This window comes from Scyliorhinus torazame, chromosome 28 (genome assembly GCF_047496885.1).
Source record: "Scyliorhinus torazame isolate Kashiwa2021f chromosome 28, sScyTor2.1, whole genome shotgun sequence".
Lineage (NCBI taxonomy): Eukaryota > Metazoa > Chordata > Chondrichthyes > Carcharhiniformes > Scyliorhinidae > Scyliorhinus > Scyliorhinus torazame.
In genome coordinates, this window is record NC_092734.1 from 25,772,681 (window position 1) to 25,790,606 (window position 17,926).

The 17,926-nt window shown below is 46.4% G+C and overlaps 1 protein-coding gene across 1 annotated transcript; it reads left to right on the forward strand.

Annotated features, from left to right (window-relative positions):
• Window positions 1-9,622: 9,622 nt before the first annotated feature.
• On the forward strand, window positions 9,623-17,370 carry LOC140403609 (stromal cell-derived factor 1-like). Its single transcript, XM_072491715.1, has 4 exons — window positions 9,623-9,763; window positions 11,648-11,765; window positions 13,128-13,202; window positions 15,550-17,370. Exons 1-4 carry the CDS (start codon window positions 9,697-9,699, stop codon window positions 15,563-15,565), a joined length of 276 nt encoding a protein of 91 aa, XP_072347816.1. The 5' UTR covers window positions 9,623-9,696; the 3' UTR covers window positions 15,566-17,370.
• The last annotated feature ends 556 nt before the right edge of the window (window positions 17,371-17,926 follow it).

Here is a 17,926-nt window from a genome sequence, read left to right on the forward strand (position 1 = left end):
GATTCAGTGGAACAAGCAGGATTTCCTGCATTGCTTTTGGAGGTTTTTAATAGTTGGACAAATGAATCATCTACCATTGTTAAACTGATTGATTTGTTCTTCAGTTACCAATAAATCCTGACGGTGACTGTCAGTATTCTCAGTATTATCCTTCAGAGTAGATGAGTTGGTCACTATCACTCTTCCGTTTGGAGGACTTTGCTTTGTGCAAATTGACTGCTGCATTTTCTGTAGCAGTAACCACATTTCTGAACGAGTACTTCAGTGGCTGTTCAATGTCGGAGATTGTGGAAGGCACTATTTAAATGCAAGTCTTAATGACATCCTTTCTATCGTGGTGCCCCATGTTCATTGTCTTCAGTGTGTCTATCCTTTTGAGGACAACGTGGGCAGAATTTTCTGTGCGCCCCCATGCAGTGACCCTGCCCCTTTCAGTTGGGTTTCTAGTTCCATACACCCCCCCCCCCCCCCCAACCCCCACGGCACCGGGAAACCCTCAGAGGACCAGAAGATACCACCGGCGAGAATGTGCGAAGAATTCCGACCCTTGTATTATTTCTTGCTGTGATTCTGCGTAAGCTAGCAGAGGCAAAATGGGGCCGAATGGCCTCCTTCTGTGCTTCGTCATCTACGTCCACTGAGCATCATCTGTACTCTAACGACCCCAGGTTTCCCTCTTCAGCTATCCCCTTTTGTTTTCCAATTTTGTCCTTCCCTCTCCCACAGATCCTAACGGTTTCTGTCAGGCTTTCTACATCAAAGAGCTCGGTCAACCTGCTGAAAGTCTTCCTGATTCTTGAAGCTGTGCCCATTGAGTGTAATTCAAGGTGAGTCTGAAAGTAATTTGGTCCTTCCAGCTGGATAATGGGGCACGTCCATCTTAATTTCATTGCAAGAATTTGCCTCTTTTTATTTACATCACCATACCATGGCAGGTATTGTGGTAAATTCGTTCCTTGCCCAAGTGTGGTACGATGGAGACATTTTTGTCCTCGCAACTCAATGGATTCAAAGCAAGCTCCCACAGATAAAATGTACTGTGAGCAATCTATCGAACCATCCAGCCCAGAAGACTGCTGTTCATTAGACATACATACATCTATATCATATACATATATTAACACAAGCCAAGAGTTGTGACATGCTAGTAGCCGCATTAGAGTGGAGCTAACCAGAAGCAAACCATATTTCTGACATTTGTTTATGCTATCTGCAACGCGTTCCAGTGTTCAAACATACTTAGGTTGGAGTGGAAGTGATCCAGAAATTACTTTTTTGCTGGTGGTAATGCATGAGATTGAGAAGTAGCGAGAGATCCCACAATAGTTACGTACGCGAACAACCATTTGATAAGAGCCCCTGTGATAATCCAGCTGCTAAACAGACTATGATTCATGTTAGCAGGGAAATAGCAGGGTTTATTTTAACTCTTTCTGCCTCGAGTAAATGGGCAGGCGAGCCCACAGATGGATACAAGTGTGATCCAAGACTCAGAAAGTAGCTCATGGCTTTCACCTATGTTTTGGTGATTTGCTTTAATTTTCTTTGTTTTAGAGCAAGGCAGAAATGGCACTAGTTTCTGATGCGTGCCACAGGTCTATTTACATGGGTTTTGAAATAGCTCTGTCATTGCAAAGTGTCTGCTTCATGCTTATCCCAGTTCAGCTTCCACGAACCTCTCTGCTTGACTCACTGAGTTAATAGCCAAGCTTAAGCAATCAAGCACAGTGAGCATAGATCAGTTAACAGACTCATATAATTGCATCAGAACAATTGAACACTACACCAGCAAAAATGGATGACCGGCCAGTGGGTTCTACCCTTAAATTCTCCAATGGTAGTTAAAGTTAACTTTGCTGAGTTGATGCAGTGGACACACGTATGTTGCATGATGGCTTTGCATTGGTTTTTTAAAATAAATTTAGAGTAACCAATTCTTTCTTTTCCAATTAAGGGGAAATTAGCATGATCAATTCACCTACTCTTCACGTCGTTTTGGGTTGCGGGGGTGAGACCCACGCAGACACGGGGAGAATGTGCAAACTCCACAAGGACAGTGACCCGGGGCCGGGATTGAACCTGGGTCCTCGGCGCCGTGAGGCAGCCGTGCTAACCACTGTGCCACCGTGCAGCCCCACTGGCTTTGCATTGTTGAAGTATAGAAATAAGGAACACTGCAGGTTGATCTTTGTGTGTATTATTTGTTTAGAGCGGGGGGGGGGGCAGGGTTGTACTTTGTCTTCTGAATCCCGAAGTCAGGGAGGGGAAAATCAGCTGGTGTTCCTTGCTCCCGATTTCCATTCAACAACTTCTCCTGAATATCTTCCGGAAGCCTAGGTTAACATATGAAGAACGGCCATTTGGATGAGGGGAGGGAGAGCAATTGTTAATGCAGGTGTATCCTACGCTCAATGGAGGAAGAGTGAAAAAAGATTGACGGAAAATGTGCAGACTTTTTAGGCGGGATTCTCTGTCCAGCCAACACTGTTTTCCGACCCCCGCCAGCAGTGGGATTCTCCCTTCCTGCAGCCGGCTAATGGGATTCCCGTTGTGGACCACCCCACGCCATTGGGAAACGCTGACGGCAGGGCAGAAGATCCCGCCGACGGAGATTCCTGCAGTTTGTGTTTTAAAATAGGAAGATTTGGAAGTTGGAGAAAGCACGATTGTCTACTTAATACCAAGTGTCAGTAGCAACCATTTACCAGTCAGATGTAGAAACCAAAACTCCTTCTGCATTTTCTACAATATCCTTCTGCAATATAATTTTGATCCATTTTTTGCACACATCATGCCGTATCAGTATGCTACAGGACTAATTAATGGTCAGTTTTGGTACAGTAGAACTGCATCCTTTGGGAACGGAATCTGTACTGTCGAAACTAATCATATTTGAGGTTCTATTATTGTCAAATCCTCAAAGACTGTACACAATTTGACATGAATAGTTAGCAGCTTTCTGATGGAGTGGACCTTTTATACTGTTTTGCTGAATGAGCACTATTTTATTGTTGAATAAAGAGTCTCCAAACTGAGTGACAGAGACATTCACAAAGTAAAGTATTTGCATTCCCCAATATGCACTCTGTGTCGTAGAAGCATTCCATTGAAGTCCAGAGGTGCAGGTTGGAAAAAGTCAAATCTTAAAAAGCCCCAATTGATTCCATTACCCTCTTATTCAATGGCTGGTTTTAGAATGGATGTAGTTGCCCCTCGAGCCTACAATCCTCACTAGTCACAGTCAAAAGAGATACTGATACCAACTGAGTGACATTCAATTAGGATGAAACCAAAATTACTCCAGCTTTATGCTCCAATTGTAGGTGAATAAATTATGCTAATTTTAATGTATTGAAAGCTGGACCTCCATTGGCCTATCCTACCATGGTCTATATTCAAATCAATTCTATAGCCAATCAAGGCAGCACGGTGGTGCTGTGGTTAGCACTGCTGCCTCATGCTCTCAGGACCCGGGTTCGATCCCGGCCCCGGGTCACTGTCCATGTGGAGGTTGCCCATTCTCCCCGTGTCTGCGTGGATCTCACCCCTACAACCCAACAATGTGCTGGGTAGGTGGATTCTCCACGCTAAATTGCCCTTTAATTGGAATTTTAAAAAAAAACTCTAAAGACAATCTGCTTTAACAATGGCTCTGAAGGAGTACATTTAGCGACAATGATTTAAAAAAAAAAATTTAGAGTACCCAATTCATTTTTTCCAATTAAGGGGCAATTTAGCGTGGCCAGTCCACCTACCCTGCACATCTTTGGGTTGTGGGGGCGAAACCCACGCAAGCAGGGGGAGAATGTGCAAACTCCACACGGACAGTGACCCAGAGCCGGGATTGAACCTGGGACCTCGGCGCCGTGAGACTGCAGTGCTAACCACTGCGGCACCGTGCTGCCCGTTTAGCGATAAAGATAAACAATGGCTTCCCAATACCACTTCTGGGGCGTCATTCTCCGACCCCCCGCCGGGTCGGAGAATGGCCGTTGGCCGCCGTGAATCCCGCCCCCGCCGAAGTCTCCGCTCCCGGAGATTGGGCGGGGGCGGGAATCCGGCCGCGCCGGTTGGCGGGACCCCCCGCTGGATTCTCCGGCCCGGATGGGCCGAAGTCCCGCCCAGGAATTGCCTGTCCCGCCGGCGTAAATCAAACCTGGTATTTACCGGCGGGACCAGGCGGCGTGGGCGGGCTCCGGGGTCCTGGGGGGGGGGCACGGGGCGATCTGACCCCGGGGGGTGCCCCCACGGTGGCCTGGCCCGCGATCGGGGCCCACCGATCCGCGGGCGGGCCTGTGCCGTGGGGGCACTCTTTCCCTTCCGCCTCCGCCATGGTCTCCACCATGGCGGAGGCGGAAGTGACTCTCCCCACTGCGCATGCGCGGGAAACTGACAGTGGCCGCTGACGCTCCCGCGCATGCGCTGGGAAACTGACAGCGGCCGCTGACGCTCCCGCGCATGCGCCGCATTTCCGCGCCAGCTGGCGGGGCAACAAACGCCATTTCCGCCAGCTGGCGGGGCGGAAATCCCTCCGGCGTCGGCCTAGCCCCTCAATGTTGGGGCTAGGCCGTCAAAGATGCGGAGACTTCCGCACCTTTTTGCCGGCGCGATGCCCGTCTGATTTGCGCCGGCTTTGGCGCCAGTCGGCGGGCATCCCGCCGTTGGGGGAGAATTTCGCCCCTGATGTCCTTTACTCTTGGCAAATAAAACCGCAGCTTTTGTTGAATTCAAATGAATATAATTCATTTGCTGTCTTATAATTAAGAAAGTATTTACTCCTGTGCATTTGGAGCTCAAAGGACTGTGAACCTTTGGAATTCTGTACCCAGCATGCTCCATCGCATATTTAAGGTCGAATAGAGAGTGTCATGATATTCAAACACACACATCATGATAGATAGACCAACAGACCAATTAGCACACATAACACGACAGCCAATCACTGACAAGAGCAGACAGAGTATAAGACAAGAAACACGACACCTGGTGGACAGTCCATCTGGAGACAAGGACAAAGACAAGACCTGATTAACAAGACACTCACACCATCACCACGTGCTGAGTAACAAGACAGATGTGTAAATAACAAGTTGGAATAAAACTGCGTTGTACCAATCGCAACCGTGTTGGTTCATCTGTACCTCAGAGCACCCAACACCACAGAGAGATCTTTGATATCTCTGGCTGTGGGCACAAAAGTGGAGTTGAGGCCAACTGTTAGCCACGGTTGTATTATTGAATGGCAATGCAGGTTTGGCGGGCAGTATGGCCTACGCCTGTTCATATTTCTTATGTTCTTTTTCAGACAGTTAGAAACCTTTTCATAGGAGGGGTTGTCTTATTCCTAACCAGCCCAAACTGGCCAACCCTGTAGCTGAGGCCATCAAAATGTCTGTGAATTGTCCACACGTTTGGCTCTTGCATTTAATTCAGGATGTTTTGTGCTCAAGATGCACTTGAGGCCATTGTCTTGGCTGAACCTCCAGCGAAGTCACACTGTCAGAGCTCCTGGTCTTTCAGATGTTTAACTCAAGATGCCACCATCTGGGTATAAAGGATACAATTGCTCTATTTCAATGCATCCCAGACATCATGGGCGTCATTCTCCAACCCCCCCGCCGGGTCGGAGAATGGCCGTTGGCCGCCGTGAATCCCGCCCCCGCCGAAGTCTCCGGTACCGGAGATTGGGCGGGAGCGGGAATCGGGCCGCGCCGGTTGGCGGGACCCCCCGCTGGATTCTCCGGCCCGGATGGGCCGAAGTCCCGCCCAGGAATTGCCTGTCCCGCCGGCGTAAATCAAACCTGGTATTTACCGGCGGGACCAGGCGGCGTGGGTGGGCTCCGGGGTCCTGGGGGGGGGGGGGGGGGCGCGGGGCGATCTGACCCCGGGGGGTGCCCCCACGGTGGCCTGGCCCGCGATCGGGGCCCACCGATCCGCGGGCGTGCCTGTGCCGTGGGGGCACTCTTTCCCTTCCGCCTCCGCTACGGCCTCCACCATGGCGGAGGCGGAAGAGACTCTCCCCACTGCGCATGCGCGGGAAACTGACAGCGGCCGCTGACGCTCCCGCGCATGCGCTGGGAAAATGACAGCGGCCGCTGACGCTCCCGCGCATGCGCCGCATTTCCGCACCAGCTGGCGGGGAAACAAACGCCATTTCCGCCAGCTGGCGGGGCGGAAATCCCTCCGGCGTCGGCCTAGCCCCTCAATGTTGGGGCTAGGCCCCCAAAGATGCGGAGCCTTCCGCACCTTTGGGCCGGCGCGATGCCCGTCTGATTGGCGCCGGCTTTGGCGCCAGTCGGCGGACATCCCGCCGTAGGGGGAGAATTTCGCCCCATGGGTGGAATTCTCTGTCCTGCCAGACCCGTTATCTGGCACGCCACCCCCCCCCCCCCCCCCCCCCCGGGCCGGCCGGCAGCGGGATCCTCCGTCCCGGCAGCCAGCCAATGGGGTTTCCCATTGTGGCCACCCCCACGCCGTTGCCGTGGGTGCGCCTCCGGCAAAGCAGAGAATCCCGCCGATGGAGAATCTGCCCTAAGTATTTCTCGACAAACATCACTCACAGATTATCGGTCTGGTCACCATTGCATTGTAGTTTGTGAGTCCATGCCTTGTGCGAGTTCTTACATTACAACACTCGCAAATATTTCTTAGACTCTAAGAAATCCTGCAAGCACAAACGATGCTACATAAATGCAAGCTCCTGCTTTAAGGAGGGTCACGTTTTGGCGAAGAATGTACTGAGGGAGGGACAATAGCAAGAAATTAGATTTAAAAGTTTTTTACACAATTTCAGCCGGTAATACAATGGACAATCTGCGATTTGTCAAATGTACAGTGTATAGTGACACTTACAGGAGCATTTTTTGCTTTCCAAACTTTGGACATGTTGCCTAAAACAGCATTGTTCAACTACCAGGGTCACAAAAGGAAGTATATTGAGACTCTGTTGTTTCACTTTCCTGCTTAACAGAAATAGAACAGAAAGGAATGTGGTAATAATAATATAAGAGGGGAATTCAGGAGATTGTATTCTGTGTCGTGCTTGCCAACGTTCTGTCGAAAACCTTCTCGAATTTTTTTTTTAAAATCTGCACTCCGTCACCTTGCTGTCTGATGTCTCCTCTATTTAACCCTATGAACACCCACAGTCCGAAACGATATAGGGCACTTCCAAATTAGCTTCACAAAATGATACATTCCTCAAAATAAAAGTTATAAGGTGGACCAGGGAAATGCTCATGGGAGTCAATAATTCAATGAATTCTTCGAATAAGCAAATTTTTCAAAGCAAAGAATAATCTTTATTGTCACAAGTAGGCTTACATTAACACTGCAATGAAGTTACTGTGAAAAGCCCCTAGTAGCCACACTCCGGCGCCTGTTCGGGTAGACGGAGGGAGAATTCAGAATGTCCAATTCACCTAACAAGCCCGTCTTTCGGGACTTGTGGGAGGAAACTGGAGCACCTGGAGGAAAACCCACTCAGACACGGGGAGAACGTGCAGACTCCGCACAGATACTGGACTAAGCCGGGAATCGAACCCGGGACCCTGGAGCTGTGAAGCAACAGTGCTAACCACTGTGCTACCGTGCCGCCCACTACATGTTTGATTCTTGTGCTGAAATTCTTCGAATTGCCCTTTTTCTCTTTTTAAAGTGGGATCAGTAAGATGAAAAGATGTTTTTCTCTCTCCCACTTTCATTAATGGATTGTAACTGATAAGGCCCACTACATTCTGTGAACACATTTCAAACTTCAATCAGCGCCATATGTTTTCGATCCCAGTTACCTGGCGCTGGACACAGTGATTGAACATGTTAATGTGATTCTGGACGCTTGGACTTTGGGGAAGCATCTGTGCCCTATTCTCAAGTGCAGAATATGCCCACTTTGATAACCTAATCAGATTAATTGCGTCTTCAGAATAACTTATGGCTTACTGTCATACGTATTAAATGGCAAACCTTTTCCACTGTTCAATTATTCCTCAGTTAATGAATTGTGCATTATCTAATTATAAAATCAGTTTTCTCAGTTGTTGTTAACCTGAAGGCTGAGGTAAAGAAGTATCAGAAAGGTGTATGTGATGTGTTGCTTTGGTGTTATCGGCCAAACATTTAACCGTGCATGCATTAATGGATCAAAGTTAACTTTTAAATGGGAATATCTACTCCCTTGTTTGTGTTTAGGTTGTGGAAGCAGATACATTAACGGCGTTCAAAAGGCATCTCGACAAATACATGGATCGGATGGGTATAGAGGGATACGGCACTCGGAACTGCTGAGGGTTTTGGCCAAGGGTGGTATCATGACTGGTACAGGCTTGGAGGGCCAAAGGGCCTGTTCCTGTGATGTAGTGTTCTTTGTTCTTTGTTCACACAAGTGCCAGCAATGACCATCTCTAACAATCTCCCCTAGGCATTCAATGGTATTACCATCACTGAATTCCCCACTCTCAACATCATGTTGGTCACCATGGACCAGAAACTGAACTGGACCAGCCATATAAATACAGTGGCTACAACAACTAGGTCAGAGGATGGGAATTCTGTTGGAAGTAAATCATCTTCTGACTCCCAAAGCCTGTCCACCATTTTCAAGGCACAAGTCAGGAGTGTAATGAATACTCTCCACTTGCCTGGATGAGAGCAGCTCCAACAACACTCAAGAAGCTCAACACCATCCAGGACCAGGCAGCCCGCTTGATTGGCCCCCATCCACCACCTTCAACATTCACTCTCTCCAATCTGACTCAGAGTGGCCGCCGTCTGCACCATCTACAAGGTCCACTAAACGTTGGCCTTACCAGCAACACTCACATCTCCTGAATGCATTAAGAAAATTAAAGATTATTAATTGTACTTGGGATGAATCCCAATGGAATTAAGATATTGTGCGATTTTGGGGAGTAAAACGAATTCATACGTATTTCTTTCTTCAATTATGAAAGAAATTTCCAAGTATAGACTGTGATTTTGGATCACAAACAAACATAGGATACACGTTAATGTCAACTGACGGTGGAAAACAGGCACCATTAGATCAGTCGCTTATTATACACGATGCTTGATATTCCGTTCCATTTAAGGTAGATTTTTATGAGCCCACGAGTGACTCCCCCCGGTGAAGGAGCCCCACCCCCCCTCACAGGCCGCCCCCCCGACCGTTCACGCAGAGTTCCCGCCGGCAGCGACCAGGGGTGAACGGCGCCGGCGGGACTCTGTCGTATCGGCGCGGCCGCTCGGCCCATCCGGGCCAGAGAATCGGCAATTCCAGCAGCCCGCGAAATGCGCCGGCGTAAATGCCGCCTGTTCTCCGCACCTCGGAGAATCGCGCGCCGGATTTTCACAATAACTTCATTTGAAGCCTACTTGTGACAACAAGCAATTTTCATTTCATTTCATTTAAGTATTGCTTTTTGTACATCAATTTCGGACCCCTCTTGAACACTAATAGGACATCAGCTGGACACGATTGTGCAAAAGGTATGTATATTCCTGAAACTGAAACGTCCCAAAGGATTATGAAGGAAGGAATCACTACATCCTGGCAGCCTTCAGATACTCCCTCTGGCCCAATCAGAGTGGGAGAGGAGTGGCTTCTGATCGTATAAGTGTTGCCAGAGCCATGCTGTTTGAGACTGACTCAGGCTGAGATTCTTGTCCTGTGTGAACTCCTGCACCAAACGATAAGCCATGATTGTGAAAACATGTGCAGTACTGCTCCTGCTCTTCGGCACTCTGTGCCCCAATCTGACACAGGGTAAGTGACTCCTGCGCTGTTTCCTTTGCAGGGCGTGCTGGTGGAATATGTATTTTCAGGTGACAAAAAGAATTGTGTTTGTAACATGCACCTTTCCTTCTGTACAGTGAGATCTGAAATGGATGAAGAAGAAAGGGGCTGAAAAGCTGAACGACAAGCTTTTAATGTTTAAGTGCTTTCCAGAATAAACATTTATCTGATCTGTATGCTTGACATAGACAATGTGTTTTGGGACACTGCTTTGCGCATTTGTTGAACGATAAATTATCCAATTTTCACTTGATTCTATGTCACTACAGTTCATGCCATAATCTATTAAAGGTTCTGTTGTCAGTGCCAGAGCAGGCTATGTTTTAATGCAGTACACGCTCCTTGCAAACTTGTTGCTATGGAGCAGCACGAGACCACCGATATAAACTGCTAACAGGTCCTCTTTAAGTAAAGTGCAAATATTGTTTGTTTGGGAATGGCTGTTGAATTAATTCCTTACGCTTTGGCAGTCGTAGCGGTTTACGAAATGCCCGTCGATAGCATAGGCTATTTAAAAATGCAGCAACCTTTTTGTCAGTAGCGTTTAAACCACCTGTAGGTCCTGTCCAACATGCTAATCCTGTCCATAAAGGAAGCTGAATGTCAGCTGGCATTGTATCTTTGCGAAATGGTAGGATGAGCGAAGGCAGTATCCAGCACAGTTTAAATTTTTGTGTTGCATGATTTCCATCTGGGTTGCTCATAACTCTTCCAGCTATAGTTGACTGAACTGGGTTCTAAATTGCCAGCTGTTCGGGATTAAACTGCATTGTGTAGGTGGTGAGATTTTACTCACTTGATTCCAGTCGTTGGCCCACCTCATGCTGCTCCATCTGAACTGGCTCTGGTTCAAAATGATTTTAATCTGATATGTGTGTGTTTATTCCATCAACTGGCTTTCTGCCGCGCTCTACATCTTGTGCAAGAGTTTAGTGAGGGGGGGAATGCAGAATCAACAGAATTTATGGATGTGAGATATTAAAAGAGTACATGGTTTCGGTGACAGAAAATGGTGGGAATACTGTGAAAATCCCCTAGTCAACGCATTCGGACGCCTGTTCGGGGTACGGGAAGGAGAATTCAGAATGTCCAATTCACCTAACAAGCACGTCTTTCGGGACTTGTGGCAGGAAACCAGAGCACCCGCAGGAAACCCAAGCAGACACGGGGAGAACGTGCAGACTCCACGCAGACAGTGACCCAAGCCAGGTACCGAACCCGGGTCCCTGGTGCTGTGAAGCAACAGTGCTAACCACTGTGCTACCGTGCTACCCCTATGTCTAGTCCCTCTCTTTTCATACATTGCTTTGTGAGTAAGTGCCAAAGAATCAAACAAAGACCAAACAAATTTCGATCAGATCAGACTGAAGTTCAAGGTGCCAGCAAATGGACATATATTTCAAATGTGGATCTTGTCCAATGACGACTAAAGAATCATCCAGTTCATTTTATTTATTAGTTGTTGGTAAAATACAGCCATACACTCCCAATGGTGCACACTTAGCAATTCTGATCGAATTTGATTCCTTGTTTCCCTCGCTGTTAGTGATCATAAATATCAATAGAGGTGTGCCTGATTTGTATTGCCGTGTTAGCCTAGGGCTTGGGATCTGAATGAGGGTCTCCGGGAATTTCAGCTCTACCCAAATGCTCACAAAAGAGCTAGTTTCACGTCACTGGCCATCAGGTAGCCGAGCGTGTTAACTAAAGTCCTCCGGAGCCGAAGGGTTCAGAGCTAACTTGCATCTGTCAGCCCATGGAACAGTCCTTTTAATTGCGATTTCAGCATGTGCGCGACAACGAGGACTGACAATGCAATTGAGTTAATGGCTCACCTCCTTTTCCTCTCCACAGGTAAGCCAGCTGCGGTTCTGAGCAGGTGCATGTGCAGAGGTGGAGCAATGCAGATCAACGTGAAAAACATCAGGGGGCTGCAGGTTATCCCCATCCCAAACTGCCCCCTTCAACTCATGTGAGTGCAGAACACCCAAAGTACATGAATTTGATGTGTATTACTGACTGACGCGGAACAGTGCTGTTACTTTCCATAACTGAAGGCTGGGTAACACCATTAAACCTTTGCCCAATTAAAAAAAAAAATTTAGAGTACCCAATTGGTATTTCTTTTCCAATTCAGGGGCAATTTAGCGTGGCTCACCCACCTACGCTGCACATCTTTGGGTTGTGGGGGTGAGACCCACGCAGACACGGCGAGAATGTGCAAAGTCCACAGGGCAGTGACTCGGGGCCGGGATAGAACCCGGGTCCTCGGCTCCGTGAGGCAGCAGTCGGACCCCCTCCCCCTTGCCCATTTGTAACCATTGCTGAGTTCCCTGAGGCGCTTACCTTGTTAAATTGTCACACTTGGCTTAAGCTTTATCAGAACCTTGTAAAAGTGGTGGAACTGTCAATCAGAATTATTTCTGAAGCTAACAGTCTGTGGTGGCTTAATACGCAATAGGGGGAACAGAAAATGAGACTATACATGGAAAAAGGGTGCAAAAGCAAAATGAAATGAAAATACGTTTTTTTTAAAATAGCCACTGAAACAACCATAATGTCCATTACAGATTTACAGTGTATGTCTGGTTGAAGAATTTAAATCTGTCTGAATTACATAGAAAACGATTACGTACATTTAATGTTTCCACAGGCTTCCACTCTGTTTTGCCTTCAGAGTGTTTGTGTCGATTTTCTGAAGCATATTGCCTGTGGTAATTGTTCTAATTTTGTTAAAGTACACAGGATGACTGCCAAAGTCTGGTCCCTGTGTGCTACTGGCTACAAGTATTTCGCACTGTGCAGACCCCTTATTAATAGGCTTCATTTGCACCGCAGCGACTTGAAAGGAACATTCATCCTAGAATGTTTCGCCCGATTCCAATGCGCTAATGATGCGATGGCAAGAAAGCTTAGCTGGGGAGCGAGATGCCAATCGACCAGTGAAGGAATGGCTGTATGAAACCAGGAGTATCTTCATGGCATCTCAATTTAAAACAGTGTAGTTTAGTGGTAATTTAGTCCATGTGTCAGCTCTAGTTATGAGCTAGCGACATTATGTACATTTGCCAATGTTAGCAAGTTATTTTTCTGGTGATTTCAACTTGCAGTAACTGTGATTTAACTGACTTCCAGGAGAGTTGACAAACGAGCTGTCTTTTTCGAACACAGATTTTAATTTTCTAATTCCTTCGATCAATACTCTTGAAAATAGAACGATTAGGGGGGGGAAAATATCTGTTTCAAGGTCTCGTGAAGAGAATGTTCAGACCTGTAATGAAGACAAATGTATTTTTTGCGTGTGATTGAAGAAATTCCTTTTAAAATTTTACAGAGCCACGTTGAAGACTGGGAGGAAGATTTGCCTGCATTCCAAATTTTTGTACCTTTGGGAAAGGAAGTTAAATAGGTAAGAGAGCTGATTTTATAAACTTGAACATTATACAATACATAAAGCAAGCTTCGAAGAAACTGTAAAGAGAAAGATTTGCACTCACATAGCGCCTTTCACATCCCCTGGTTGTCCAAAGGCATTTTAAACATAATGAAGTAATTTGGAAATGTAGGCCGTATTGTAATGGAGCCAGCTCCAATTTGTGCACAGCAAGCTCCCACAAACCACAATGAGATAATGAGCAGATAATCTGTTTTAGTGTCGTTGGCTGAAGATTAAATGTAGAACATAGAACATACAGTGCTGAAGGAGGCCATTCGGCCCATTGAGTCTGCATCGACCCACTTAAGCCCTCACTTCCACCCTACCCCCGTAACCCAATAAACACCCTAACCTTTTTGGTCACTGAGGGCAATTTATCATGGCCAATCCACCTAACCTGCACATCTGTGGGAGGAAACCGGAGCACCCGGAGGAAACCCACGCAGACACAGGGAGAACATGCAGACTCTGCACAGACGGTGACCCAGTGGGGAATCGAACCTGGGACCTGGCGCTGTGAAGCCACAGTGCTATCCACTTGTACTACCGTGCTGCCCGGCTGTAACACTGGGAGGGAAGCCCCTTTGCTTTTAAAATTGCACTGTTGGATCACCCACCTGAAAGAATAGCACCTCCAACAATATAGCACCCCCTTCATTGGGCACTGGTGTGCCAGCCTGCATTTTGCGCTGGGGGCTCTGGAGACAAACTTGAACCTACAACCTGCTGACTTTGAGGCTTATTCGAATATAAATACAAAAGAAGGCTGGGTTCACGGAACGCCTGAAGAGAGAATTAGACAAGTACTTGAGGAAAAATAGTAACGGGAATGGAAAAGAAGGAGGAAATGTGTTTGGAGCAAGAGGGCCTGGTTGGGGTGCTAGCACGGGCAAAAGGGGCCAAATGTTTGTCTTCTCTCCTGGAAGTTCAATGATCCCGTTGCCAACAGGATTTGAATTAAATGTGATTGAACACTGGATGTTTTTTTTTTCAATTGTGTTCCTGAATATTTTATTAAACTAATAATGTGCTGTCGGAAACGTTTAGATTTACAGAATTTTTGGTATAAAATATAGAGTCTGCGGTTCATACAATTGACATCTCACCTGCATGACTGTGGCAATCAATACGCTCTAGCCTCATTTGACTTGGCTTTTGACAGCCTTTCATTAGAAACATATTCAGGCTGAATATTCTACTTGCTGGATAATTACAGATCTGACTACTGATGGATTCTTTCATTTTCCTCATTATTGCCTCTTAACGTGAGCCAAGCCGCCACAATGTTTTTGGAGTTTGCACTTCAATGAATTGGGAGCCTAGAAGATATAAATAATCCAACTTGACAGGGTAAAGACTGTATTTAGGTAGTGTTATCTCCCCTGCTACTGCGGGGACCACGTAAAAGGTGAATTTGTGCATTGGTAGTTCAGTTGGCCATCCTTGCCACCCAGTAGTGAACCATCTTCGCAGTGAACACCATTTTTAAAAAACTATTATCGGCTGCTTGTAGGTCTGAGCAGCACCAATGGGAACATCTGTTACTAATCGTGAAATCCAATGTCTGGCATTTTTCTATCGACCTGGCCAAACCTTTAATCATCAGTAATCTGAAGCAAAAGTATTTCAGTTATCTCCATTTTCCTCGGCTTCCTATTCTGAAAGGATCTTTCCACTTTTTTCTCCCTAAGGGTGCAGTCATTCCCTGGTCCCTCTCCACGATTCATGTGAGCTCTTCCAGTAGGTTAAAAGGCTATTTGACTGCGGGAAGCATAACAACTTGGCTCAATCCTGGTTTCGCCGAACCGTCGCACGCAGTTTGGGTTGCTCTGTGCCAATCAGGAGTGGGAACACTGGCTCATGTTACTTCCCTTTCATAAGCATTGCGGTCCATTATAATAACCCAAGCATGGCCTCCGCTGAGTTGGGCAAGCCGATCACTGACTGCGACTTGAGCACACAACCTGTCTGCTCTGTACTTAGATGTATCTTTGAGCCTTTGGGATAACTTACAACTGTAACACTTGACCAACATGAGGTAGTTAATGGGACCTGGAACAAACATACAATAGCCCGCGCTTACAACACTCTCTTGATAAATGCCAGACATTGATAAAATGCACATTATGGCTCCCTGGTTAATGAAAAAAGTATACAGGACACTTTTCTTTTGCTGTAGCACACCCTAGGCGGCAACCTGTTTTTATATGGCCCCCAAAGGCGAGTTTTATTGAAGGTTCATTTTATATTGCTATAGAGTGTTCTCAACACTGAATGGAATGCAAACTTTTTGACTGACAACACAATATTTATCTTCCAGACAAGCCAAGAACTAATCGAGAGGGAAGACTGAAGCCAGCTTGCTGTCCCTGCCCAGATATCGCACATGAGTGCGCACTCACACTAAAGATGCTCTGTGCACATGTTATGTTTGTGTTTCTTCGCCATTCCTGCCTCGATTGCTTCGCTCGCCGCCAAACCTCATTCTGTCAATCTATTACACGCTGAATCTAGTTAACTGTAATGTGGTGCGCGCACACGCTTTGTCAGCAGTGCTGTTAATGACAAGAGAACCAACGCCTCCGGGTATATTTTACTGCATACGCTACTGCCGACTGACTCCAAGGCAAGCTCATGAGGTTAGAAAAATTGTCGAGCAAAAAAGTGATGGGACGAAAGCGGCCATTGGGAAATATTATTTTCCAACTGTGCTCCTCGCCCTCACTGATGAGCAGAGGGAAATTCCTCCTCGAAGAAAAATGGCCTAATGCCTAATTTATCCCATCTCCAATTAATGGCCTGATAATGAAATCACAGAAACAGAAATGTGCGATTTCAGAGGACATAATTTAATTTGAAGGATGTACGTCACAAAGGTAGATAAGTCATTCTAAGTCAAGTCATTCATTCTGAGGTTCTCCCTTTAATTTAGGAAGAAATCGAGGAAAGGTTATGTAACTCAATCGCACCATCCAGTGACAAGGGTAACAGCATATCAGCAGGATGATCATTACATTTAGGCTTGGGAGGTAACATTTTGATACTGTCAGCTCTTGAGTCAACAATCCATTAATGTAATCTCAGTGTCACCCTCCTCCAATGCGCCACAGACCTCAGTAGGACAAGAGGATGGGATGTAGCCTCAAAGGGTTTTTTGCCCAAAGTCACTTTTTGGTTATCTGCTAGCATGTGCAAGAGGATGGACCTTGCTAATTGGCCTCCAGGATTCCCTCCCTCTCTCTGGACAAGTGTTGGTCTTTTCCTGGTGTCTCCCAAAGGTGCCATATGGCTCCGATTTAGGAACTCCAGCATCTGGGGAAATGTTTGAATTTCCATTCCGTAGCATAGGCCCGTTCGTGTGCTCCAGAGCAATGGGGGAGTTATCCTGGATCAATGTGACTCGCCTGAACTGTAGCAACCAGGATTTGATCTCTAATCCTATCCCTCTGACTGAGAGGATCCTGTTATCCATTACAAAAAATGTCATCTCCCCGACCTTTATTCAGTAATATCGACCCACCATTGATGAAGTATCTTTGTAAAGTATTAAAGGCTGGCGGATGGAAACTATTGTTTAAATTTGCTAACGGTGCTCGGAGCTGCCTCCGGAGTAAGCTCATTAATAGCTTTTCTTTATGTACATATTGGAGTTTACTAACCTTTTTGCTTCTTCCGTGAGCAAGATGGTTTTTGGAAATAATTTCAAACTGACTATCGAGCAGAAATCCAACTTTAAACTTCTAATTATCTGAAACGAGGTGTCATAAGGAAGGACTGATGGTTGTTTTTGGCAAGTGTCTTCTATTGTTACTTCCCACAAAATGTGAAAGTTTAACGGAGAGCTGTCTTTAAGAAAAAAAAGCATTTGGCAAAATGTTCTCCTTGAAAAGGCAGAAATTCTGTCAGATACCATTCCCAGTGTTGTCTTTGCACATATGATGTGCAATGACTCATTGATGTCATTTCACTGTATAGTTCTGGATGTGATGTTATTGCCTCTTTTTTTTTAAAAGAAGTTCAATGTAATTGAACATATCCATGTTAGACTTGTTGAAAGGCATTGACTACTCTGTTTTATACTGTTTCTTTGTAACATTTTAAGAGGCTTTTTTACTGAATAAATTTTGTTAAAATTACAAAAGTTTTCTCGTCTCGTACTTTATCATCGAGAGCAAAGCCTCATTTTTCATCAGTTGTGAAGCTGATTTGCTTTTTTGCATTTTGGGAGGATTTATCTCACGAGCAGTGCAAAGTCAGTTGAAACAGTCATAGAATCCCTGCAGTGCAGAAGGAGACCATTCGGCCCATCGAGCCATCTGCAACGACCCTCAGAAGGACCACACTACCCAGGTCCACTTCCCCCGCTCTATCTCTGTAACCCCACCGAACCTTTGGACACGAAGGGGCAATTTGGTATGACCAATCCACCAAACCAGCAGATCTTTGGACTGTGGGAGGAAACGGGAGCACTCGGAGGAAACCCACACGGGGAAAACATGCAGACGCCACACAGTCAACCGAGGCCGGAATTGAACCCGGGTCCCTGGTACTGTGAGGCAGCAGTGCTAACCACCGTGCCACCCTGTTGTAGTGGAAAATTCAGCAGTGGCAAAATATGAGAATTAGATTAAACTGTGCAGCAGTGGTGGGCAACCTTTGCCCCATAGCCATATACAGCCCATGAGACATTTTTATAG